This window comes from Mytilus galloprovincialis, chromosome 6 (assembly GCF_965363235.1).
Source record: "Mytilus galloprovincialis chromosome 6, xbMytGall1.hap1.1, whole genome shotgun sequence".
Taxonomy (NCBI): domain Eukaryota; kingdom Metazoa; phylum Mollusca; class Bivalvia; order Mytilida; family Mytilidae; genus Mytilus; species Mytilus galloprovincialis.
Window position 1 is genome coordinate 85,002,497 of NC_134843.1, and position 27,841 is coordinate 85,030,337.

The 27,841-nt window shown below is 31.8% G+C and overlaps 1 protein-coding gene across 1 annotated transcript; it reads left to right on the forward strand.

Moving 5' to 3' along the window:
• Window positions 1-27,841, forward strand: LOC143080551 (mitochondrial inner membrane m-AAA protease component paraplegin-like). Its single transcript, XM_076256441.1, has 19 exons — window positions 1-304; window positions 4,793-4,904; window positions 5,577-5,699; window positions 6,167-6,354; window positions 8,505-8,585; window positions 9,307-9,434; window positions 9,920-10,037; window positions 10,682-10,831; window positions 11,020-11,164; window positions 11,386-11,491; window positions 14,458-14,587; window positions 20,130-20,295; window positions 20,700-20,810; window positions 22,022-22,137; window positions 23,159-23,242; window positions 24,275-24,347; window positions 25,113-25,270; window positions 25,684-25,761; window positions 27,458-27,841. The coding sequence occupies exons 1-19, from the start codon at window positions 146-148 to the stop codon at window positions 27,623-27,625; spliced, it is 2,394 nt and encodes a 797-aa protein (XP_076112556.1). The 5' UTR covers window positions 1-145; the 3' UTR covers window positions 27,626-27,841.

The following is a 27,841-nucleotide window of genomic DNA, read 5'->3' on the forward strand; positions in this document are numbered from 1 at the left end:
GGTATTAGGATAGATCTTAAGATGGAAGCAAAAGTTTCGTAATCACAGAGGTAGCGAAATCACGAAGCGGACTTCAACTAATTTCATCAGCAAAAGCCTTGATTTCCTTCAGAATTTTTGTTACTGATTTGTCAAAGTGTGTGTCATGTCGCTGTGGCAGTTTTATCGCTCAGGACGACGGCATTTCAGCATTTGCAATAGCTTGAACAAGTTACACAACAACAGAACTGCGATCAATTCCTTACTTAGACAGTACTCTGTATTGAAACAAAATAATTCTAGAGTTTCATTCAAAAAGTTTCAGGTAACAAAAATCTTGTGATTACTTGTTCTTTGTGATATCTGTATCAGTCTCTATGAATATTCTAAATAATATCTGTATCGATATCTTTACGTCGAAGGTACAACTGGCTTTTAGTTTTACTCGACGAGAGAGAGAGCTCCTATTGATGGCATTGGAGAGCTGTTTTAAAGCTCTCAACTGACTTGGCGCACACTATTGCTTCTACCATACCCAACAACACTCCAACAGGCATGACAGGGGGGCCTAATGATGTTATGACTTATGTAATAAAAATTTCCTCATACACCTTATCCCTAGTTTGGAAATTTATTGTGCTTGACCTGTGAATCTGTGCAGTTTGAACTTTGATGTCACACAACAAACACTTTTCCATACACCATTTGTACACCTTACTTCCTTATCGTTAATCCCAGCTGACCCAGCCACTTGAACTTTTAACTCATATATATAACAATCCCTTTTCCATTGCATGCATTCCCTTGCGAAAATGGTGCAAGATATCGCAAGATTTCCCCAGGATATCTCAGGATAATCTTGAGAAAATCACAGGGCAATCTTGAGATATCCTGATCCTGAGATAGGGTTAACAGTCAGGGGACTTACTTAAATGAGTGATTTTCTAAATCACTGATCCAAGTAACATTATTTCCATAAAGGTTGAAAGTAAGCTTAAGAGTTGTCTTTCTTTAATAAACACCTATTTAAGTAGTACAAAATAATCACTAGAAGAAGTGATTTAATTTTACTGTAGCTTTAAATATAGAATACTAATGATCCAGGGACTAATTATGTTTCTAAACTTATCAGAATCAACATCTGTGTTGTCTAGGATGACCAGGTCATTTCAGGTGATGACCTTGTACTGAATCTAGGATAATGACATAAAAATCACTTGTTTAAGCATCATACCTTAATTTCCTTCCCAAAAATCACTTCTTTAAGTACAATGAAGTATCATTATTTTAATAACCCTCACAAATTTCAACACCCCCGAACAGATGAACAGTGAAATTTTTATCGCGAACAGTAGAATTTTATTACATAATCTGAAAGATGAAACCTTGAACTTTACAGGAAAAATACTCCTACTGCTGGGAAAAATCTGTTAAGAAAGTATCAGTTCATTATGTAAAGCCACAATTATAGCATTTTTTCAACTAAAATAGAATTTGCAGCTAAATGATAGCATCAACATGATCAAAGGCATAAACCTTGATACTTAAAAGAAGCAAAAAATTCATTTTTTTCAATTTTTCTAATGAAAAGATATTTTTTAAACCTATATGGACATAATTTGTGTATTTTAAAAATGTTTGACAAAATATTTTTTGTTTCTTCCCCCTATTCTATCTTCCTTCACAAATCCTTGGCAAAAAAAAATATTTACTTTAACAAACAATGTTCAGTTAATTTCAGTCCCAAAGATTTTTTTATTTGAATTTGTGATACAGATTATATTATTTCTTAAGTCCCAATACCAGGAATCATCAAGGACTTTATTTCAGTTTATTCATTCAGCATTTTTTTTGTTCAGAAAGAAAGTGTATAGTTTATGAAAGTAGGATGAATTTTGAAGGAGAAGTCCTGACATATCCTGGTCTATATTATATTTATTTTTGAAAGTCTTGAGATATCCTGAGAATTCCCCTAGTTTAAAGCTGCTTGATTTGAAAGTCTTGACATTTCCTGAAATTCTCCCATCAACTTTTTCCCTTAAAATAGGGCTAAATGCTTTACAGGATATTTTCAGGATTTCCCAGGATAATCTTGAGATATCCTGGTTAAAAAAATTGTCAGGATTTATTTCTGCAAGGGTTGTGGCGTCAGATATTTCGTTTTATTATATACTTAATAGTAAATACAGATAAATTGTATGTGTAATACAATCAATGGCAAGCGTGCTGTATCAGCCACCCATGATGATATTGATATCAGCACGGTTGCAAAAGCTTTATCACACCTTTAATCTGTATGACGTCACGTCATCGATTGCAGACACTGTTGCAAAGCTTTATCAAATCCCTAACCTGTATGACGTCATGTCAAACCTATAATCTGTATGACGTCATTTCAAAACTCCTTATCTGTATGACGTCATGTCACATAAAAAACATCTACGTGAGGTAAATGTATATAATATAGTGTATATGATATGGCTTTTTCAATATCACACACCGTATCAACCCTCAACCAATATAATCCCTCAAGCAGAGCTCTTGAGATTATATTGGTGTCTCAGGTTGATATGGAAGCGATATTGAAAAAGCCATATGATATTCTCTATATAACGTTAAAACTTTAAGGGAACCTTTGTGATATCCAGTAATGGCTGACAAATAGTGATAAGGTATATTGTGGCGTCAGATATTTTCTTTTGTGACATCAAAATTTTATAGAAACTTTTGCGATGTCAAGTTATGGTGGACAAATAGGGATAAAGGCTTAAAGTGTATTGTCACCGGAGAAAAATATAACACTGCATAATCAGTGATAATCTTTAATGTTTTCTAATTTGAAAGAAATTCAATAAACCTATTTACACTTTTGGTATTTGGCTGAATTTTGTTGCCTAATAACCTTTGATAGATCTGTCCCCGATTACCTTTTGACATCATGCAGCGTTTAATTCTAAATTATGATATCATTTTTTTAGATTGTGATGTCAGATTTTACAGGAACTTGTGTGATTTAAAGTAGTGGCAGAAAAAAATACATACAAGTGTAAATGCGTTCTCTCTGGGTACTGTCACTTACTCCACCAATTAAACAGACAGCCATATGATATAGCCAAGACTTCTGGCATTTAATACCATTAATTATTCAATCAAAATACTTTTAACAAGTCTGTAGTGTATCCTCTAGTCTAGTATTGACATCCACCATTTTAATATGACATTGACATGATTGAGGCTACAGTAAGGCTTAAATTAAAATATTGTTTGTTTGCCCTTTACCGACCGACCCTATAAATTCGTTCCGCCTGAAAATCTTTTATTTGTATTTACCAGCAAGATTTTATTTTATTTTCTTTTTTCGTTCCTTCCAAAAACTTATATTTGTATTTCCCGCTCAAAACTTTTTTACCGGAATCCTCGGGTTTTATCTTTAATGTATAAGGTCCAGTCCGTTTGGTATCACCTGAGCGTTTGACATGAACACTTTCATTTGAAGTTTCAAAGCATTTGTTTGAAATCGATGTTGAACTCTTCCTGAAATCATGATATGACGTACAGTACTCGTACCTTTATCATGTTTATACTTAAAGAGCAGGTTTTATTTACAAAAAAGTTTGTTTGATACAAAATTATCAACGTGTGTTCAAACTAATTTGTAAACGGACGTTGTATTCTATGTAAGGATGGCCTTTTGTGATCCGCAGATCAGGATGATAATGTTAATGATGCCGCTATATTATTTATATCTGACATGAATCAAGTGACAAAACCCTGTAAAGTGGAGAATATCTGGCAGTAAAATCGCCATGTTGTCCATACAGATCATTTATAAATGCGATGTAAAATACGTGACAATTGTCAGAGTTTTAAGTCTTGTAGCATTTTTATTAGAAACAAAGGCATACACGAAATTTTTAACACTCTAGGAACTTTTTCTACTAGTAATATATGTCTGCCCGGACATATCTTACCAGTATAAAGTTATCTTTTACAGAAAACCTTAAGATAAGCTTACAAGGTACGTACGTAGAACAGAATATAAGTGCAAGTTCAAATTCTTCAAAGTTTCAGGCATATAAATGTTGAAGATATGCGGCACAGCTCTATATTTTGATATTTGAAAACAAAATGGTAGTGCATATGAATTAGCTTCACATTCTACGTGATATTTTTTTTTTCAAAACTAATAGTCCCAGAAAACTTATTTGCAAAAACAAAACGAACAAAAATGACATTATGCAGAGTTAGTATCTATAAAATAAAATATTATACCTACCTGCCTACCCATGACAAATAATATACCGAGCCAAGTTATTTTTTTTGGGAAAAAAATAAAATATTTTACCTACCTACCTACCCTGTTTCAAAACATAGGATCGGAAAAGGGCAAACAAACAATATTTTAATTTAGGCCTAAAAGAGATACAAAGCAAGGTATAACTACAAATATAAATGGCAAAATGCATGAGCCCTAAATGGAGCAACACTGGATGTGAACAAGAGTAAATACATGTATCTCATGCTAAGCAAGTATTTAATGCACATGCAAATCAAAATTCAGTCACAATAGTAAATTTTTCAAAGCAGACAACTACTTTGGTTCATCTATATCTAAATAATTACAATCACTTAAACATGTACAATTTAAGCATGTTTAGCTACATGTAGTGAGTTAAGAAACAAGACATTGTGCCACAATTATATATTAAAACAGAACTAACATGACTAAACATCACTTATCATGCTTATTTTTCTATTGAAATTGATATAATATCAGGTTTTAAATGTTTTGAAGGTCTTTCTTTTCTTGTAGACAAATCAAAACAGAACTTTTCATCAATTGAGCAGAGACTTCAGATTTCTTTCTTCCTTGTTGACAAAATGTGGTTTTCACAGAGAAGCCACTTTAGCAAAAGAAGTAGCAGGTATGATCATTTAATGATAACTAAAACTGTAGCAAGTATGATCCCTCAATGATACATTGTAACTATAGCTGTTATCATGGTTACATGCTTGTACCTGTATAGGATTCCTATAAACCTCTTCAAATTAACTAGTTTTTAACTCAGCATGGTGAAGCAAGGGGAATACAATATTTTTTGTGTCCGTTACTCAATATCCTTGCTTATACTCATGTTTTGTTGAGAAGTATCAGATTTTGATGAAACATATTAATAATGAGAAATACTTAATTCTATTGTACAGCTGCTACATTTTGTATTTCTGTTTTCTGATGAAATGTTTGTAGGAGTTTCACATACATGTAGCAAAACATTGACTAAATATATACATGAGCAAAACATTGACTAAATATATACATTTTGTACATGAGCCAAACATACATTGACAGGATTCTCTGCCACATAACAGGAAAATATTGTGAAATGTTTTGGAGTTTGACATCCTCTCCTGGAACTTTTAATCATTTCAATTTGTGTAAATAAAAAAATATCATAAATTTGTCCAAAATTTTCAACCAACATGACCAAGGAATCATTTAAAATTTCAAGTTATAATATATCTTAGTTTAAGATAAGATAAAAAACCTGTTGATATAAATTTCTAAAAAGAACCTTTTACTTCATTTGTACTTCCAGGCCATGTACGATGTTTCAGTACAACAGGAGCTCGTTTAGACAAGACTGATTCAGATAAAAATAAACAAGAGAACGATGCAGATAAGGAAAAACATAATGATGAAGATGATGATAAAGAGAAGGGTCTGTGTTCTATTTGATCTACCATGGCCATTGTTCCTCAGAATGATAAAAATTGATATAAGAAATTGGGTATCAGTGTCAATGTGACAACTATCCATCCAAGTCACAATTTGTAAAAAGTAATTATATAAACCATTGTAGGTCAAAGTTGGGTTCACAAAGATATCATTGTTCATGTAGCAAAAAAAAGGTACTTGGAGATAAATCAAACATCTGCTTACATGAGTAACTGATCGAGTCAGAAAATACATTGTAACATTAACATGATTAATTGCTCGATTTAAGTACGACACAATAATGAAAATAAAATATGATATACAGCTAAACAAACGACAACTACTGAATTACAGGCTGGGACTTGGGACAGGCACATACACACACCTTAAAGGGAAAGAATTGGGGAAATATGAACATGATAAACATCATAATATTCAAAATGTTTAAAATGTGTGGTATTATATTTGTAGAAAATGAGAGGAAGGAGGCTATGGAACATATGTGGAGAATGTTAATACGAGTTTCTGCCATTTCTTTAATTTTATTTATAATGATGAATATGACTATGCCACCAGACCCTGCAGAGACGGCTAGTCCTTACAGCAAGATATATATTACTTGGCAAGAATTCTATCATGATCTTTTACTCAAAGGAGAAGTAAGCTCATGACTTCCTATTTCAGTACCAATTCTAGATATACATATATGCCTAAAGAAAGAAAAATTAGAACTTTTATTTGGTCTTCAGGCTATCTATACTATTAAACGAGAAGACCTCATTTTGTGTGTCGCTTCTCTTCCTTCCACAATAAATCAATCATCATGTCTCTGTGTCCTATAGGTAACATTCATAGTCGCATTTGTCATCCATTCTTATGATCATTCAGATTGAGTTATTTTGGGAGAAAAACGACAAAAAAGGAGTTCGGATATGATTCCGTCATCAGACTGACTTTTAGTCATAGTTAAGACTTCCGGTTTGAAACATGCACAAACACAACCAGTCGTATGATAGATAACAAAAAATGAAAAATAAATAAGCCAATCAAATCGTTCTCCATATCATGGTGTTGAGATCGCAAGAACCTCCTTAAAGAGGACAATTATTTTTCGCGTTTATCTACATGGAAACTACAATTGTACTACTTTAATATATAGAGACTATGTATTCTGTCTACTGTTTTCTTTCAATTGTTTACTATTTTTAGGGGTCACACCAGTTGCATATATACTATTAAACAAGAAGACCTCATTTTGAGTGTCGCTTCTCCTCCTTCCACAATAAATTAATCATCATGCCTCTGTGTCCTATAGGTAACATGTATAGTCGCATTTGTCATCCATTCTTATGATCATTCAGTTTGGGTTATTTTGGGATAAAAACGAAAAATAATGCGTCCGGATATTTTCCCGTCATTGGACAAAACTTTAAGTCAGATTAGACTTCCGGTTTCTGTTTTTCTGTACTTTGACATACAAAGACTATGAATTAAGTATATAAATTTGCTTTCTGCTATCATTTTGAGTTCTAGCATGTATCATCCTTGCTTAACGTGTTTCAGTCTGGGTTATTTTGGGAGGAAAACGAAAATGAATAATATTTGCTATTTACTATCAATTAGTTTACAGTGGCGGATCCAGAACTTTTCATAATTCATAAGGGAGGGGGCGCTGACTGGCCTAAAAGGGGATGGGGCGTTCCTCTCATGCTTCAGTGATTCCCCATATAATCAACAATTTTTTTCAACGAAATAGGGGGCAGGGCCCCACACACCCTCACAGCCCCCCCCCCCCCCCCCCCCCCCCATCCCACCTGCCACTCCCCGAATACGCCTATGGTTTACTATCAACGGCGGTCACTACGGATATATTTCTGTATACTTACATACATTTACTATGAATAACTGTATTTGTTATAATTTACAATAAATTCCAATGGTTATCTTAGGGGGGAGGGGGGCTCTTTACTATTCATGGCATTCACTATATATATATATATATATATATATATATATATATATATATATATATATATATATATATATATATATATATATATATATATATACTCTATGAAAATGCATATATACTTACTTACTATACAGAGAATTTCAGGAGAGGTATCAAAAGTCAAAGGTACTTATATATATATATATATATATATATATATATATATATATATATATATATATATATATATATATATATATATATATATATATATATATATATATATATATATATATATATATATATATATATATATATATATATATATATATATATATATATATATATATATAAGTACCTTTGACTTTTGATACCTCTCCTGAAATTCTCTGTATAGTAAGTAAGTATATATGCATTTTCATAGAGTACAGAAAAACAGATGGTTTTAAAATCGGTATTTGGAAAATAGGGGGAGGGCGAAAAAATGTGCCCAGTCCCTAAGTACCTTTGGCTTTTGATACCTCTCCTGAAATTCTCCAGTCAGTATATTTTTTTTTACAGTTTACATACGCTCTATTTCCCCGCGATTTCGCGGGTGTGTTCTAGTATCCTTTATTTTGAAGAAAAGTTAAATTATAAAACTGGAAATAATCAATCAGAAATTTATTTCAATCTTATAATTTGTAACTACTACAACCTTTTATTTTCTTACTATGTTTATATATTTTTTAAGTAGTGGGGCTTTAATGAGCCAAATAAGGGGATACACAAATCCTTGTGATAAAATATACATTTTCTTATTTATAGAAATTTAGGGATCATTTCAATATATAAATTAATGTTTACTTTGTTTCCTAGGTTGATAGAATCCAGGTGTTGCCTAATGGTAAATATGTTCATGTTTATCCTCACCATGGTGCCATGTTTAAAGGAGAACCGGTATGTGTGAAATTTACAATCATAATTGTTTATTTAAAAGTTTTGTCAATAGTTAGAAAAATATATTTCTATAAACTGCAGAAGTGTAAATGGGTTGTTTATTCATATAATCACAGTTGTCAATTACTTAATTGGTTCTAAAATTATTCACTAAACCTTTTTGGTCCAAATACATGTTGTTTTGATGTGGCTTTCAGGTGGTATGAGAGTAAAATAAAAACTAGAGAATTTGTTTATACTTTGCCAAAACGTTGGATATATTGATATATGTTCAAAAATATAATAAAAATGATAGGTCACCATGCATTTTCTCAAACTACAGGTTTTGATTGTATGGATTATACAGGAAAATACACCATTTTGTTATTGGAAACTAAACTAAATGATAGAATGTAAAAATAAATTAGCTTTTAGACAAGGCTTTGAGAATATCAAAAGAAAAGATATGTTTTATCTGGCTAAAATACAAAATAGGAAAATTCCATGTAGATTCCTTCAAAAAATGCAGTTTCAGAGTTACATAAGACTGAATGAGAGTCAATATAAATCTTGAAATGTTAGTAAGGTACAATGTATATGACATATTTTACATTTTTACTTGAGTTTGATTTCTTTTTATTATTGTTCTAATTTTTGTAAGGGTTTGCACACTTGTGTTGTCTCAAACCTTAATAGTATAGAGTAATAGCTAGATATGCCTGATGAATGTTCCATTTTTTAGGCTTTTCAAAGATATGTGTTGACTTTACCAGATTCGAATTATAAGTTTGAAGAGAAGATACGGGAAGCAGAGAAGAAGTTGGGTATTGCTCCAGAAAATGGAGTTTCCATTCATTATGAGAAAATTAAGTGAGTACAGTATCAATAACACTTAAACAATGTTATATTGACATTGCTTTTTAACTGCCTTTTGTCCTATTAAAAAGGGAAAAGGAATGTTCCTGCATATTTCATCTTAAAGTGTTGTAATCAAAAGACTGCAACCAATTTAAACATTGTCGTATTTGTACCATGAACATGAACGTAAATACCAAATTTTACAAGAAATTTTATATAAGAAAAAGAAAAAATCTTTTGAAGGAACAATTGTGATCAAAATTTAAATGAATGATATTACATGTACTATCATCTGGGAACTACATGTTTTCTTTAATGGCTGTCATCAACTAATTTTCTAATGTAATGTGCTTAAATGCAGAAATTTTGTTTAATGAGGATTTAGAAATATAGATCTGTACCCTAAATGGCTGAAAGCCCCAACGACTCACAAAGTTAATAATTAAAAATATTTGTCTGCATCGTTAAGTCTAATTCGTTGTTTGATATATTTTCAGTGCTCTTGAACAGAATATGATGAACCTATTGATTTTAGCAGTTGTTGCAATCCTTGCCTTCAGTATACTGGCTGGCACTTCTAAAACGGCTTCCTCAAATTCATCTAAATCTATGTTTGTAAGTAGGCAATTTAGAATATAGCTTTACAATGCATAGAAATATTTGCATAAGCTACAATATAGTTAGTTAAAAATTTCCATACATGTATTTTCAAGACTAAAATATCAATCAGAACACCTTTAACAGATTTAGTGTATAGAAATCATAATCTGTCTGAAAAAATGCCTTACGTTATGAAATAGTGTATTGTATTGTTTTAAACCTTTTTTTTATGCATGTACTGCACAGGTTTTTTGAAATGTGGTAACAATTCTTGATGACATGTTGACGCAATGGAAAAAAAGTAATTTTAATTAAAAAAAAGAACTTTACACCGTGTTGTCATAGTTTTAGTATCTTTGCAACAATGATACATTTGTATAATGTATATTTAATATTTAAAAGGAGACATCAATAAAGTATTTAACATGCATATTAATATATCGTGGATTCAATATTATTTGTGAGATACCCATTTTCATGCATTACATGGGTAATGGAAATCCATGAATTTAATTGTTCAACAAAGAACAGTACGACTGCAAGTTTTCCTTGATTCAGGTAAATTGGCATCTCAGAAAATGAATGCATCCTCAGTAAAAACTTATTAAGAAATTTGTATGACACAGGCTTTCTGAAAAATATTTTCTTTGATTTTGCAGGATAGTGTACGAAAAGCAAAATTTACCAGAGTAGACCCAAAAGATGCTGCAGACAGAAAAATAAGCTTTAACGATGTGGCGGGACTGCATGAAGCAAAAGTAGAAGTTATGGAGTTTATGGACTATTTGAAAGATCCAAAAAGATACAAGGTTTGTCTATTCTCTTTCTTTACAAAATTATAGACTGGACATAGTTACATGTACGTTTCCTTCGAACAAGTTTTTCTTTTCTGTGTCCAGAGACGCCTAGTTGGAAAACCTCATTAAAAATACAAAAATGTAAGATTTTTTTTTTTTTTATTATTTCTGGAGAACTAAATTTGTACTTTGCTTTGCAGGCATTGGGAGCTAAACTTCCTAAGGGAGCATTATTGCTTGGACCACCAGGTTGTGGGAAAACATTGTTAGCCAAAGCATTGGCTTCTGAAGCTGGAGTACCTTTCTTAGCAATGGCAGGGTCAGAATTTGTGGAAATGATTGGAGGTGAGTATGATACTTTGTTATCATCTATTTGAACACCCTATTACTTTTAGATGTTAATTTTCAATTCAGTGTGTTATTTAGATGATGTTTGGGAAATTATAAACTGGCCACAGCTAGCATTCTGCACTAAAAAACACTCTATCAGTAAACATTCAATCAATCAACACATTCTGCATGCTTTGATTTTCTTAATTTTCTTAAATGGTAAATTATATTCGTAGGGCTTGGTGCATCAAGAGTTCGAGATTTGTTTCAAGAAGCCAGGAAATCAGCCCCATGTTGTATATACATAGATGAAATAGATGCTATTGGACGTAAAAGAGGAGGGTGAGAACTTACAGATGAGAACTTACGCTGCCCAGGCTTGATTTTTTGGGATACGATTGCTTTTAAGCAATCTGTAGACTTAAACCATTGACTCAGGGCCATGCCTTCACGTCAACCGTTTTATTCTAAACATCAAGGAACATCTCAGATTCTTGAGATTGTCTTGCTTTAAATGGTACAAAAAACAAAAGGATCGAATTTATACAACTGTCCTATAATGTTCTTCTCATAATCTTCATGTTTCAATATTTCCCTTGACTTGTATGCGTGTTTTTAACAACACGGAAAATCAGAATTAAGCAGTATTTATTATACGACCGCAAAAAATTTTCACACAATGACTTTAGTACAAGTAAATAGAAATCTATGAAATTTAAACACAAGGTTTATGAACACAAAAGGAAGGTTGGGATTGATTTTGGGAGTTTTGGTCCCATTAGTTTAGGAATTAGGGGCCAAAAAGGGCCCAAATAAGCATTTTTCTTGGTTTTCGCACCATAACTTTAGTATAAGTATATAGGAATCTATGAAATTTAAACACAAGGTTTATAACCACAAAAGGAAGGTTGGGATTGATTTTGGGAGTTTTGGTCCAACAGTTTAAGAATTAAGGGCCCAAAGGGTCTAAAATTTAACTTTGTTTGATTTCATCAAAAATTGAATAATCGGGGTTCTTTGATATGCCAAATCTAAATGTGTACATAAACTCTTAATTTTTGGTCCCGTTTTCAAATTGGTCTACATTAAGGTCCAAAGGGTCCAAAATTAAACTTAGTTTGATTTTAACAAAAATTGAATTCTTGGGGTTCTTTGATATGCTGAATCTAAACATGTACTTTGATTTTTGATTATGGACCCAGTTTTCAAGTTGGTCCAAATCGGGGTCCAAAATTAAACTTTGTTTGATTTCAACAAAAATTGAATTCTTGGGGTTCTTTGATATTCTGAATCTAAACATGTACTTAGATTTTTGATTATGGGCCCAGTTTTCAAGTTGGTCCAAATCAGGGTCCAAAATTAAACTTTGTTTGATTTCAACAAAAATTGAATTCTTCGGATTCTTTGATATGCTGAATCTAAACATGTACTTAGATTTTTAATTATGGGCCCAGTTTTCAAGTTGGTTCAAATCAGGGTCCAAAATTAAACTTAGTTTGATTTCAACAAAAATTGAATATATGGGGTTCTTTGATATATGCTGAATCTAACCATGTTTTTAGATTTTTGATATTTGGGCCGGTTATCAAATTGGTCCACATTGAGGTCTAAAGGGTCCAAAATTGAACTTTATTTGATTTCATCAAAAATTGAATTCTTGGGGTTCTTTGATATGCTGAAGCAGACCATGTATTTAGATTTGGGATATTGGACCATAATAGGTAAATGTCCAATTTAAAATTTTTAAGTTTTTAAGTTCTTAGACCACATTCATTCTGTGTAAGAAACCTATGTTGTGTCAACTATTTAATCACAATCCAAATCCAGAGCTGTATCAAGCTTGAATGTTTTGTCCATACTTGCCCCAACTGTTCAGGGTTCGAACTCTGCAGTCGTATAAAGCTGGGCCCTGTGGAGCATCTGGTATTTAATGTTTTTATAAATTTAGAAACACGTCAGAGGGAATTCCCCAGTTTTGATAACATGCTTGAGTTGTCTGAATTCTGATCGATAAATCTATTTCTGTCATATAAGAACTGAAGTGGAGTTTTCTTATATGTCACCATTATGAAACTGATATTTGATATTGAACTTCCGTAAAGAAATGGAGGTTTTTTAATTAACATTTAATATACGTCCTTGCTACAAATCACAAGTCTAGGGTTTGTTAAGGTAAGTATGCGCATGCGTATACTTTTCTTGACTTGAAGGGGTATCAGATTGAATGGTTGCTCTGGATTCCCCACTCCATTGATTAATTTGAAACTCACGAGATCCTTTCTATGTCTGTCTGCTATCGAGGGTTATTGTTGTGGCATAATTTTAAATCATATGCATCATTTGAATTAAAATAAATGTAGTCCACAACGTAAAGGTGTAACTAGAACACCCCTTCAGCCAAAATGGAGTCTTCCATAGTATTGCTTCGAGTTGTCTCCCTTCCATAAGTAACTTTCATCAAACGACGATACGTTGAGAAAAATTCACTCGTTCTGTCGATAGACGTCGTATTATATTAAAACCGATCGCAATTTAAACAGAGGAATGTGTACGGAAAGGAGTCAGCCCACTGACCCAAAGGAAATTAAATATTTAAAGAGTTAGAAATGGGAGTTACACCTAGAATTCACTTAGGAAAATAGGTGATAAGGTACGAAGTGAAATACCTTCTCTCACTCTCAGTGACTGCTGTGGAAAGTAAACTTGGAATTGATAGTACAAAAATAAATCACAATAAGTACATTGTTCATACACTTGTATCAAGGATTGGCTATTTTTAAAGTTGAATAATTATGTAAATTACATTTTACGAGCATTTTACACGTCCAGTTGAATTATTTTTGAAAATAATACTAATACATGCATGTATCAATGAAAACAATGGCAATCGTATCCCTCAGAGCAATCTGCTCTTTGATTATTAAATAGTGAAGAGCTAATTATGATTGAAGTACTATGTATGGTATTGGAATATGCTTTTTCACAAAATAAATGTTGTCCATTCTGCTGGACATTAGGTACAAAAATCTGTTGTAAACTGCCAACTCTATATATTGATTCATAATTTCATGTTTGTTTTTTGATAAATGTAAAATAAAATTGAATCCAGAAGCCCTTCCAAGTTGTCATTTCCAAAGGCCTCAACTAGGCTCTAAAATAAAGTTTGTTTGGAGTTAATTTCCTTTCAATTGATATAAATTGTATGCTTGTGGTTTGAACAGAATCACACTACTATATAATTATTTTGATTTAAAATGTGGTAATATATTGAATGTAGTAATTTACAGACACAATTATCTCCCTTTCAGATCGTCTGAAGGAGGCAACTCTGAGGAAGAGAATACACTAAATCAGCTGTTAGTAGAAATGGATGGTATGGGAACTGTTGAGGGAGTGATTATGTTGGCATCCACAAACAGATCAGATGTATTAGACAACGTAGGCTTTTTCTGCTATTTTTATCAATATAAAAAACAAGATGTGGTATGAGTACCAATTAGACAACTCAAGATCTCCATCGAAGGGCTGTTCCAAAAAATACTATGTCCCCCAATGCCAGGGAAGGTCTTTTTAAAATACGACTGCAAAATTTTTGCGGTCGTATATTGGTAGCACGTCGTGGTCATCATCAGTGTTGTCCGAAGACGGATGGTGTCTAGATAATAACTTTAGAATAAGTTCATAGAAATCAATAAAATTTTAACACAATGTTAATAACTACAAAACAAAGATTGTTTTTTGGGGTTATGGTCCCTACAGTTTAGGAATAAGGGCCCAAAGGGGCCCAAAACAAGCAATTATCTAGTTTCAGGACAATAAGTTGTGTACAAGTATATCAATTACTCTGAAATTGTACAACAATGTTCATACTATTAAGTAGAAGGTTGGGATTTATTTTAAGGGTTATGGGGCAAACAGTCTAGGAATTCAGGACCAAAAAGGGGCCAAAACAAGCATTTTTGAAGTTTCGGGACAATAACTTATGTTTAACAGTATGGATCTCTCTGACATTGTACCACAAGGTTCCATATAATGAAGGGAAAGCTTGGTGTCAGTTTGGGGTTAATATCCCTGAACATTTAAGAAGAAGGGGCAAAAAAAGGGCAAAAAAGAAGCATTTATTTAGTTTACAGACAATAACTTGTGTTTAAGTCTAAGGATCTCTCTGAAATTATACTACAAGGTTTCTTACTACAAAGAATAGGCTGGAATTGAGTTTTGGTGTTTTTGCTCCAAGGGGGGTTTCAATAAGTGAGGGGCCAAAAAAAGGGGCCCAAATAAGCATTTTTGTAGTTTTCAGTCAATAACTTGTGTTTACATGTATAAATCTCTCTGAAATTATACCACAAGTTTCCATACTACAAAGAGATGGTAATAGGGGTTAATGGATCAAATCATTAAGCAATTAGGGGGATAAAAGGGTTTTTCTGGTTAAAGGACAATTTAGACAATTTAAAAGCAATGTAAGGGAGGTAATCCAATTGAATTTAAAGAATACTGTTATATATATATATATATATATATATATGTTTGATAACTTGATTACCTCCCTTACACTGCTTGAAAAATTATGTATTAAGAAATGATAAATGTCTTGAGATGTGTAACTGTAAATTTATTTTTAGAAGTTACTGTCAATTAATATTTATTTTAACCATGACTGAAAGTCATTTTATATTTTAATACTTTATGATGAATTTAAATGAGTAGGTATTGTTGCCAACTCCTTTAGTAATTTGAATTGAGATTTTTTGGGATAAGGGATTGGGGAGGTGAAAAAAAAATGGGGAGGGGTGGGGGGGTAAATTTTTTCTCATTTTAGATTTCAGATATTAAAAAAGAATTTTTCTGCAAATATTTTTTTTTGAGGGGATTAATATTCAACAGCATAGTGTATTGCTCAAACAAAAACAAATTTTTTAAGTTCATTAGACCACATTTAATCTGTGTCAGAAACCTTTGCTGTGTCAACTATTTAATCACAATCCCAATTCAGAGCGGTATTAAGCTTGAATGTTGTGTCCATACTTGCCCCAACTGTTCAGGGTTCGACCTCTGCGGTCGTATAAAGCTGCGCCCTGCAGAGCATCTGGTTTAAAATTTTATGTGGTAGGTTGTATTTGAAATACCAAAAGGTAAAGAAAGTGTTATTCTTATTGATTTTTAGGTAAAAACCTTCTGGGACTGCTGGGGGCATATTATTTTCTGGAACAACCCTAAGTCACAAATAAACTCATCATAGATACAATGTATAACAAATGTATAAAAAGCCTGCAAACTTATATAGCAAAAACAAGACTGTTTTCTGCTCTTTGGGCAGGTTGTCTCTTTTACACATTCCACATTTCCATTCTCTGTTTTATTTTTGGTGGAAGAAGACTTCAAGTCTTCTGAATGCCTATGGTGCCGGCTGTAAAATCATTGAACCGTTACCAGGTTGTATGCCACATCAGTTTCTGTGTATTACAATTTCATAACAACTTCAGATTCTTGACACCGATTTTTACACATTATTAAGCAACTGAATCATTCAATTTGTAAATTAGGATTGAAAATATCACTATCGTAAATGTATACCCTTTTATTCATGTAAATTATTAGATTTTATCTCATCTGCATGCATGTTATTTATTTACTTGTAACCAGATGTTTTTAATGTAGATATTTGTAGTACGCATGCGTGAATTTGATATCGGGTCACCTCGCCCCGTTTACATGTTGGCCCTTGGTCTGTTCGTCCTGAGTTCTTTCGCCCATATAGTACGTTTTTCATGGGTTCATTCTCTTTACTCTTGCGTCCTTGCATTTATTAAAAAAATAATAATATCAATGGTATCGTGAAAAAACCTCTAAAATACTATTTTGTGAAAATCATCACAAAAAAATATGATTGTTTAATATTTTGAACTGTTCCCAAGGTAAGACAATTGTGTTCAGCCAATCAAATTCTGTGTTTCTCATGATCAAATTAATAAGCCTATCAAAAACGTTTTCTCTGAAGATTATTCTAAAATGCTAGATTTTGAACTTGTGTTGTTTTCATCTAGTTGTAAAATCTTTAACATGGCAGGGTTCTTAAACAGCTTAAGGAAAAAAGCATGGCTGATTGGCAAAATTCAATGATGCAGTACTACCTTAAAGATAATAAATAGTAGTTTATTCACTAATTTATTGCCATAATACTTGTTGAAAAATATGTTATTTTTGCATTCAATTAAATTACCAAATCATTTAAAGCACAATGTACTATTCTTTTTTTTCCACAAAGACCAACAAACAGGTTGGGAACGCCCTCCCCCCCCCCATATGAGTGGTGTTCCTTAATTGAGGAACTGTCCCTAAGACAAGGGGTCATTTTACTGTTGTAAAAAAAAGAAGAAAGAAAAATTAAGATTTTTAACTCAAAAACTTTTCTAAATGAGGGGTCAAATTATTTTTAATAATAAAGAAGATATAAGTTTAGAAACATCACAGAATTCTTTTGACATGTTTTGACCATTTAATACTACATAGATGAATAGTTCTTAATATGAATATAAATGTGATCATTTGTACAGTGGGTTTTAATGTTCTTCCAATGAGGGGTTACCCCTCATTTGGAGTTTTGTTCCCAACCTGTTAAAGGTCCATCTTTGTGCATATGATAATTCAAAATTGGAAATTTCAACAAGCATTTAATATCCTTACACAAGAAAATAAATCTAGTCTGCTAGCTACATGTTCATCTTTTCTACTAATTTAATAACTAGAATCATGCAAACAAAGTTAAGAAAAAGGCATGTAAGCTCATCATACAAATATGACACTTTTTCTAGACAATCAAGCAAGCGCAAAATACGTTGCTAAAAATTGTAACCTTTAAAATTGGTGTCGCGCACTAAAAACCCTCATGGGAACTTTCAAAAGTTGGCAGGTATGTAACAAGTCTTACTATTTTTATGCCCCATTTATAGGCATTATGTTTTCTGGTCTGTCTGTCTGTTTTTGATGAAGTTGAAATCCAATAAACTTGAAACTTAGTACACATGTGTTCCTTATGATATGATCTTTCTAATTTTACTGCCAAATTAAAGATTTTACCCCATTTTCACAGTCCGCTGAACATAGAAAATGATTATATGGATGGGACATCCATGTACTTAGGACACATTGTTTGAAGAAAAAAAAATATGACATAAGCAATAATGGGACAAAGCAGGCTAGGTTAGTGGGGTTGCTTTTATGGTTATTCAAGTTACCTTTTATTCACCTTCTTCCACCTCAGAGCAATCAGCTCTTTGATTATAACAATCTTCTTTCTGTTGATCTTAGTTTTCAGTCTGGTTTAAATGTTCTTTAGACATTACTTTCTTTGTCAAGCCTCAATGGAATTTTATGAAATTTGGACGGAAGCTTTTTATGATAAAGACATTTTCAAGAGCAAAACAATTTTGTTTTTTTTTAGTTTGCATAATTTCTGATCAATGGACTTAGCTTTATTTTAATGTCAACATTTAGATACAGTTTAAAATTTCATTTTGATTTCCGTAAAGTATGTTTTTTTGTTACTTTTAAAATTAGTTAATCTCTTCTTCAGGAATTTATGCATAAGGAGGGACAAATATGTTTTGACAAGTTATAGCGTATATGAATGTGACAAGGAATCTAAAACTTTAATTCAAAATTGGATTAAAAAGGAAGCTTATAAAGAGAGAAAAATGCACCTTATGTTGTTCACATTAACATATATATATATCATTGTATATATATATAACAGATCTTTGCTTGTTAATGAGTACAACTAAGAATGGGATTTTAAGTTTAAATATTTTTTTAAAAGTTTCTATGTAGGTCAAATAAAAATTTATTTTACAGACTACAATTTTTGTCGAGCCTGCAACTTTTGTTGCAGAAAGCTTGACATAGGGATAGTGATCCGGCGGCGGCGGCGGCTACGGCGGCAGCGGCGGCGTTAGCTAACTTTTTAAAAGCTTTATATTTTAGAAGGTGGAAGACCTGGATGCTTCATACTTTGTATATAGATGCCTCATGTTACGAAGTTTCGGTCAGTCACATGTCAAATGTCCTTGACCTCATTTTCATGGTTCAGTGACCACTTGAAAAAAAAGTTCAGATTTTTTGTAATGTTGAATTCTCTCTTATTATAAGTAATAGGATAATTATATTTGGTATGTGCGTACCTTGCAAGGTCCTCATGCCTGTCAGACAGTTTTCACTTGACCTTGACCTCATTTTCATGGTTCAGTGGTTATAGTTAAGTTTTTGCGTTTTGGTCTGTTTTTCTCATACTTTATGCAATAGATCTACTATATTTGTTGTATGGAATGATTGTAAGGTGTACATGTCTAGCGGGCAGATGTCATCTGACCTTGACCTCATTTTCATGGTTGAGTGGTTATAGTTAAGTTTTTGTGTTTTGGTCTGTTTTTCTCATACTTTATGCAATAGATCTACTATATTTGTTGTATGGAATGATTGTAAGGTGTACATGTCTAGCGGGCAGGTGTCATCTGACCTTGACCTCATTTTCATGGTTGAGTGGTCAAAGTTAAGTTTTTGAGTTTTGGTCTTTTTATCTAATACTATATGCCATAACTCAACTATATTTGGTGTATGGAAATATTTTATGATCTATATGTCAGTCTCGCAGGTTTAATTTGACCTCGACCTCAATTTCACGGTTCATTGCTCAGTGTTAAGTTTTTTTGTGTTTTGGTCTATTTTTCTTAAACTATAAGTAATAGGTCAACTATGTTTGTTGTATGGAAGCATTGTTAGCTGTATATGTCTGCCTGGCATGGTTCATCTGACCTTGACTTCATTTTCATGGTTCATTGGTCTTTGTTTAGTTATCTTGGTTAATGTTAAGTTTATGTGACAGTTCTTAATAAAGCTTTATACTTAGAACTATCAATATAATATCAATGATTAGTAAAGAAGGCGAGACATTTCAGCGTGTGCACTCTTGTTGTATATTTAGGCTTTACTACGACCAGGTAGATTTGATAGACAGATTTTAATAGATTTCCCTACACTAATTGAAAGGAAGGAAATGTTTGATATATACTTAAAGAATCTTAAACTGTCAGAGTCCTCAGAAGAATCTTTGGCATACAAACTTGCTCAATTGACTCCTCGAATGACTGGTAAGTTCACTAGAAATATGTTATTCATATGTTCTAACCTTACATATAACTTGAGCAATTGTTTTTTTTTAACATGTAAGAAATTAGAATAACCGATCACAAAAAAAATGTACTTGAAGAAAACTTTATATTCACATGTATTCTAAAGTCATTGTTCATTCCATGAAAAGCTAATTTCCCTTTTAATGTGTAAAGGAGAATAAAAGGGGGCTTGTTTCAATCTTTTATTCATAGAAATTAAAAATTAAAAATTAAATGTAAGACATCATTATTGATGATGATTTTTAAGTCTAAAATAAACCTGAAATGACAAGATGTTTCCTGTTTTTCTTCAAATGATATAACAAATATATATATATATATATATCTTGATTTTCTATATAATAATAATTTGGAATGAACAGGTGCTGACATTGCTAACATATGTAATGAAGCAGCTTTACATGCAGCCAGAGAAAAGCAGAAGTCAATTGAAGTAGCAGATTTTGATTATGCTGTAGAAAGGGTCATATCAGGTAATAAATCATACACTTACGTAGTGTAGATTCATTTATATTATTCGTTAGATAACATTATTGTGTATTTCTTTGGTATACATGTATAGGTAAACCAAGAAATGAAATATTCAAAGATTCACAAATTTTCTATAGGCTTGCATATATGCAGACTTGGGTAAAACCATGAAATTTGATATTCATGAACATCCAAGTTTTGCTTATTCCATGAAAAATGGTAAGCATAAAAAATAAATGAATTCACAGTACTTCCCTGCCAAATTTACTCATTCAAGACATTTACAATTGAATACCTAGAAAGTTTTGCATTATTTAACCTTGTCTGCAGTATGTTTATTAAATATATTGTGCAACTGCAATAATGTAAGTACAAAGCATGCATCAAAACTGTAGTACACTCTGGAAACAGTATCTAATCAGCAGTTGACTTTCAATGACTGGAATATTTATATTTTAGTCAGATTTATCAGGTTTTACTGTAAAATCCAGAATCCTTATATTTTATTATACATTTACTCATTGAATGGGGCTAAATTGCATTCAACTTGTCCATCTGCTTGTCTGTTTATCCAAAAAAAAATTCTGTCACACATTATTTCTCTGGTATTACAAAACAAAATTATTTCATATTTGGTCAGAAGTTTGAAATGTGTGAGTATTTTTCGGGTCTTTCAGACACTTCCTTCCTGAATGCCAATACATTTTGTGTACTTTGAATTTTTTATATGTTGAATGCACTTATAAATTTTTGTAACACTTTTGTCAAAAAGAACAAAACAAAATGACTTAATTTACATTTAATCAGCAATTTGACACTTTTCAAATATGTCAAATACGTTCTGCCTGTTTTCTTATACTTTGAATTACTAGTGAGGTATGCTTAACATGATGCCTCCATTTTATTGTGAGGATTTCTTAATAGCAAAAACAGAAAACAGAGGTTGAGATTTAAAGGAAATAGTGGATGATTAAGGATTGAATGAGCGAAAATAAAAGAGATTCTTTTTTTATTATATGTACAGATACTTCAGGACACTTTTTAAGAGCCTACCAATGTTGATTTCATTGTGAGCAAAATATCTTAAATGTAGATAGTAAACATAGACTTATCTATTTTTAACTTACTTGGACCCCATAATGAGATGTATAGACTAGGTTGACATTTTTATACAGATTTATTTTAAACAAGTGTGCTTATATTTTTGATATAGGTGTATCAAAAAAATCATCAGTATTGAGTCCAGCTGAGAAGAAAATAACAGCATACCATGAGTCAGGTCATGCTTTAGTTGGTTGGATGCTGGAAAGTACAGATGCTGTACTGAAGGTTAGTGTCATGGCCATTTTTTTGCTCAGAATCAATTAACATGTAAAAGACAAATGATCTGTTAGCTTGATATTACATGTACTGTTTGTGCAGTCAACATTTACAGCCATCTTTTTCATATGGAGCTATATTTAGGTTTCTATAGAGGAAATGTTTTTTGGCTGACACATTTAGAATTTCATTTAACATCAGTTTGATATTTCTTTTAAAATAATAAGAAGTGGTGGTATTATTGCCAATGAGACAACTCTCCACCAAAGACCAAATGCCTTAGAAGTAAATAAATATAGGTCACTGTACAGCCTTCAACAATGTGCAAAATCCATACCGCATAGTAAGCTATAAAAAGCCCAGAAATGATGAATGTAAAAGAATATTAATTCAAACTAGAAAACTAATAGCCTTATTTTTATACCAAATAATTAACAAAAAACAAATATGATAAATAGCAACAAACAACAACTATGAAATTACATGCCCCTGACTTCGGACAGGCACCTATGGAATGTGGCAGACTTTAAAATGTTTGGTTGCACCAAACTCTCCCCATTTTCCATTCATTTGATGTGTTTGAACTTTTGATATTGCCATTTGATTAGGGACTTTCCGTTTTGAATTTTCCTCTGAGATATTTTTGTGATTTACTTCCCCTAACCTGGGACAGTGGTTTAACAGTACAACACAAGAACAAACTAAAGAAATTGGTTGAAAAGGGCTTTACTCATTGGATCAATACAAAGCAGAAAAATCAACTAACAAAAATGTAAGGTCTGACTCCTACATCAAGGTACAAGAATAAAAGAAAATGTCTTACAAGTGGGTATTGCAATAGGAGAAAGAAAATAATGCTTGAATTGGTCGTGAAAGAAAAGGAGACATTGCATACCAAACTATAGAAAAAAACCTATGCTTTAGTGAGCTTTACCATCCTTTTTATTTTGCCTTCAAGGTTTGACAGAGATATGATCAGTAATATATAATAATAACACATTATAGCTGCCATATTTTATGTGTGTTTCAGATTTCGATTATTCCAAGGACAAGTAATGTACTTGGCTTTGCTAGATATTCACCACAAGACAGAAAACTCATATCTAAAGAAATGGTATGTGAGATCTTTTACATTTATTATGGCTTCATTCTATAATATGAATCAAAGGGGATGTAGGATATACTGTAAACATGGTCAAAAAATGTTTTCACAGAAAATATATAGCCCTGTAGACCTTTACAGTCAATTTTGATTTTCGTTATTTTGCAACGGTTCTAGAGTTATGCCCCTTTGCAAATGGAAAAATTGCTGATTTTTGGTTTCTGTCTCTAACTGAAGTTAGCTTCGACAAAATGTTATGAAACTTATACACAATGCCTAGTAACTCAAAAAGTACAGATCAAGTTTGAATTTTAGGGATGACACTTTTATTGTTCTAGAGTAATGCCCCTTTACAAATGAAAAAATTGCTGAATTTTTCGTTTCCGTTCTCTTACTTAAGTTTGCCTCAACCAAATTTTAAGAAACTTATATACAATACTAATTACCACAAAAATCAGATCAAGTACAAATTTGGGTAGCGTCAATTTTATCGTTCTTCAGTTATGTTCCTTTATAACTTTATATGATATGCAAATGGGGGCATCATCAGTGTCCCATTGACACATTCCCCATTTATTTTTATTGTATTCCTATAAATTTAGATGTTAAACATTGGCTTTTATTTTTTTATTTATATATAATAAATAAAAAATAGATTGCTAATTAAAATTATGTGGTTTACAGTATACCAATGAAACAGTAACCCAAAGACACTAAAAACCAAAAGATATCTGAATGTCAACATACAATCTTCAACAATAGACAGGTGTCTAAAAATATGTCAAATCCATTTTGCCTCTAAAAAAATATGAAAATGAATTTAATAGGTACTTTCAAAAATAGGCCATGAACACTAATATCCCTAAAGTGACAAAACACATAGAGAACAACAGAATAGATCCATATTATGATTAGAACTTCATTGATTGGGAAACATGGTATATCCATATCAGATAACCAATTTAATCATGTTTATAGAACTGATCAAATTCTATTTAACTCTTGAAAAAATTATAACTGCCAAAATTCTGACTTCTATTTCAGTTGTTTGAACAGATATGTGTGGGTTTAGGAGGAAGGGTCGCAGAATCTTTGATATTCAACAAAGTAACTACAGGTATATGTTATATGTAGAAGTGTTATAAGATCTTATAACTCATTCAGTCCACAGGTTTTAGGTAAATTGTAAACAATAATGCGATATCATGTTTAATAAGAATGTGTGACAAGTTACCAATTTAGAAGTGTACAAAAACAAAAAATGTTGAAATTGTCATTCTAGGTTTTGGTACTGTACTTACTTTTTGAGATCATATAAATATGCCTTCCTATTATTAAAATTTAATATATCCTGCACAACCAAAGTTTAGAAGGTTATATAGGAACCACCCTGTTCATCCATTGGTCGTTTTGTCTGTTTGTCCATTTGACCTACACTACTGAAATTAAACTCATCAGAAAAAGTATTGAACATATATGTATACATTATGATAAGAAGATATGGTATGATTTCCAATGAGTGAGCTCTCCACCAGAGACCAAAGACATAGAAGTTTACAACAAATGTAAAACAATTCAAACGAGAACCCCAACAGCCTACAGCAATAAACAACAACTACTGAAATACAGGCTCCTGACTTGGGACAGGCACATACAGAATGTGGTGGGGTTAAAAATGTTTGCTGGCACCAAACACTCCCTCCTTATTGGGACAGTAGTGTTACAGTACAATACAAGAACAAACTATACAAATCAACTGAAAAGGGTTCAACTCACCAGATCAATAATAAGGACATAAAACAGTAATATATGCATATTTATTATGAAAATGCCATAAATATACAATCAACTATGTTTTAATGCATCTTATCATGCATTTCAGGTGCAGAGGACGACTTAAAGAAGATATCTAAGATAGCTTACCTACAGATTAAATCTTTTGGTATGAATGAAAGGGTAGGTCTGTTATCTTTCCCAGATGAAGATGGAGGATTTGGAACCAAACCCTACAGTAAAAAACTAGCTGCCATTATTGATGAGGTTTGTATTATTTAATGGTACTTTTGTGACTGAAAGTCCTACTTATGTTCTATGGTTGATATATACTCTGGTATTAGAAGTTTGGCAGTAAAATAATGGATCCTGAAAAGAATACCAACGTATAGGAGAGATCTAGTGTCAAATTAAAGTCTACAGGTTGGAGAAAATGGCTGACGTAGGCATTGGTTTTTCCATGAAGATTAGAAAACAAATGAACTGTTAACTGAATGTCTTAACTGTTCATAATCCTTTGTTAAACAAGAAAAAGAATAAATACAATTTTGAGTATTAGTCATTATTTGCCAATGTTTGCTTTGGTGATTTGCTTCCTTTGTCTTGTGGGTAGGTTATAAATTGTTGATTTAAAGTGCCCAAATCTTAAGTTGCTGTCTATTATTTCATTATGACTTCAGGAAGCACAAGTTCTGATTGCCAAAGCATATAAATGTACAGAAAAGATACTGATAGAAAATAAAGACAAATTACATTTGGTAAGTACAATAAATTAACACTTATGTGCATGTAATGATGTTTGTATACTTAGCAAGTAAAAGTACCATAATAGTTTTACTGCAATTTTGGTATTGTTATAGTATGGGAAATAAGGCTGTACAGAAAGATTTCCCGTAAGAAGGTCAACACAGGAAATCAGTATTTCATCTGAAATTTTTACAATGTTAATCTAAATGCAAAACAATTCCAGTGGTTGTGTTTTTTTGGAACCTGCATTTTCAATTTCACCAGCATTATTTTTAGGCATCAATATCTGTAATCTCATTTATTGTTAATCTCACATTTTTGTCTATTGTTAAACTGTCACATTAATAAATATTTAAAATAATCTCTGCACTAAAAGTTTTATAACTATACAAAGAACAATATTTAGTCTAAGTGAGGTTCTTTTAAACTTGTCAGGAAATAACATATTTGATTCCTATGAAAAAGAATTTATTGAAGAGTTCAAGATTATGCATCTTAACAGATCTTTAAACAGGCAGACCATGTTATATCTCAAATTATTTTCATTTGCTCAATTGTAAGTTGAACTTGCATATTAATTTAACTATTTTGCAGAAATCTGTTGCCTATAGTTGAAAGATGATCTTAATGGAAAATTTATTCTTTATCAATCACATTTTTATGACCAGTCAACTTAGATATAATATCACACTTGTCAGTCATTCCTTCATTTTGTCATTCAGCAACCAACAGTTATACAGACTTTATTTCTGAACAATTTCACATTTTGAGCTGATTTTTAGTATGTGAATCTATTATAATGATTTACAGATCTAGTTTACCTTTGGTTCTGCTCAGCTGATTTTTGCCGAAGTTACAGGCTTTCGACATTGAAAATTCCGTGAAAATAACAGTTTTAAAGACTATTTACTATACGCCTACATATTTTGAGCTGACTTTAAGTATGTGAGTCTTCTATGATGGGCTTTGGACTTTGAAAATTTCCACTCCAAAAAATGGCTTCAAGTTTTTTTTTTGTGAGAGGGGCAATTTGTGTTGTTCTGACACATCTAGTTTTTTTCTCACTTAATTAGAGCTAATAATCATGATTACTTTAAACAATTATATTGGAACAGCAGGGTGCATTAATAATTTAAGTTTCAGAGTATTGGTGCTTTTAATTAAAATTTAACTTCCAAAAGATCAAAACTCTGCTTTTACTGAATGACCAAATAAAGAATTTCACATGAGTCAAAAGGTTACAAAATGCTACACTTATGGTATTGTTTATTATCTGAATTGGTAATTGACAGTGTGACAGCAACCCAACAACACATAAATAAAAACAACAATACATCTAAATGTCAACATAACATGGATTCATTTATTTTTAGGGTTCCAATTTTTGTGGATTGCCGAAAACTTGTATTTTTGTGGATATTTGATTTTGTGATTTACCCAAAAGTCTCCACACAAGCCTAAAGGAAATTTGTACTTCATTGATCATTTAAATTTGTTTTTCATCTTTACCCAAGAAGTCCATAAAAATTGGTATCCAACAAATACTGTAATAACCGATTCACAGTATGAGATTCAGCTTTAGACAGGTGTCTGCACAGTTTCAAGCTTTAAATTACTCGCCTTGAATTCACAGCAGTAATTTAGACGGGGAAAAGTTTAAAAAACATAATTGAGGCTAGGAGTTTAAGATTCTCTCTTTTTTTACAGATGGCCGAAGAACTACTAAAGAATGAAGTTATAACATACGATAATATAAAAGACCTTATAGGACCTCCTCCACATGGAGAGAAGAATAAAATAGAACTTGTTAATCCATTAGCTGTTTCTTTTGAAATTGATAATAATAAACCTATGGAAGATTCAGCTGAAAAATAGAAGTATATGTCATAGATGAATCTTATTCACAAAGATTAAGAGTTAAAAGGCTGTCACGTTAAAACAATCTGCTTCTGGTGTGAAGACAAATTTAGAATACTGAAAAGCATGACTTACTTGTTATGTTACTCGTTTAAATATCATTCACTTTATTGAATGTTGAAAAGTGAAGACATTTTGTTGCCTATTGTAATAAATATACCACAATGTGAATAA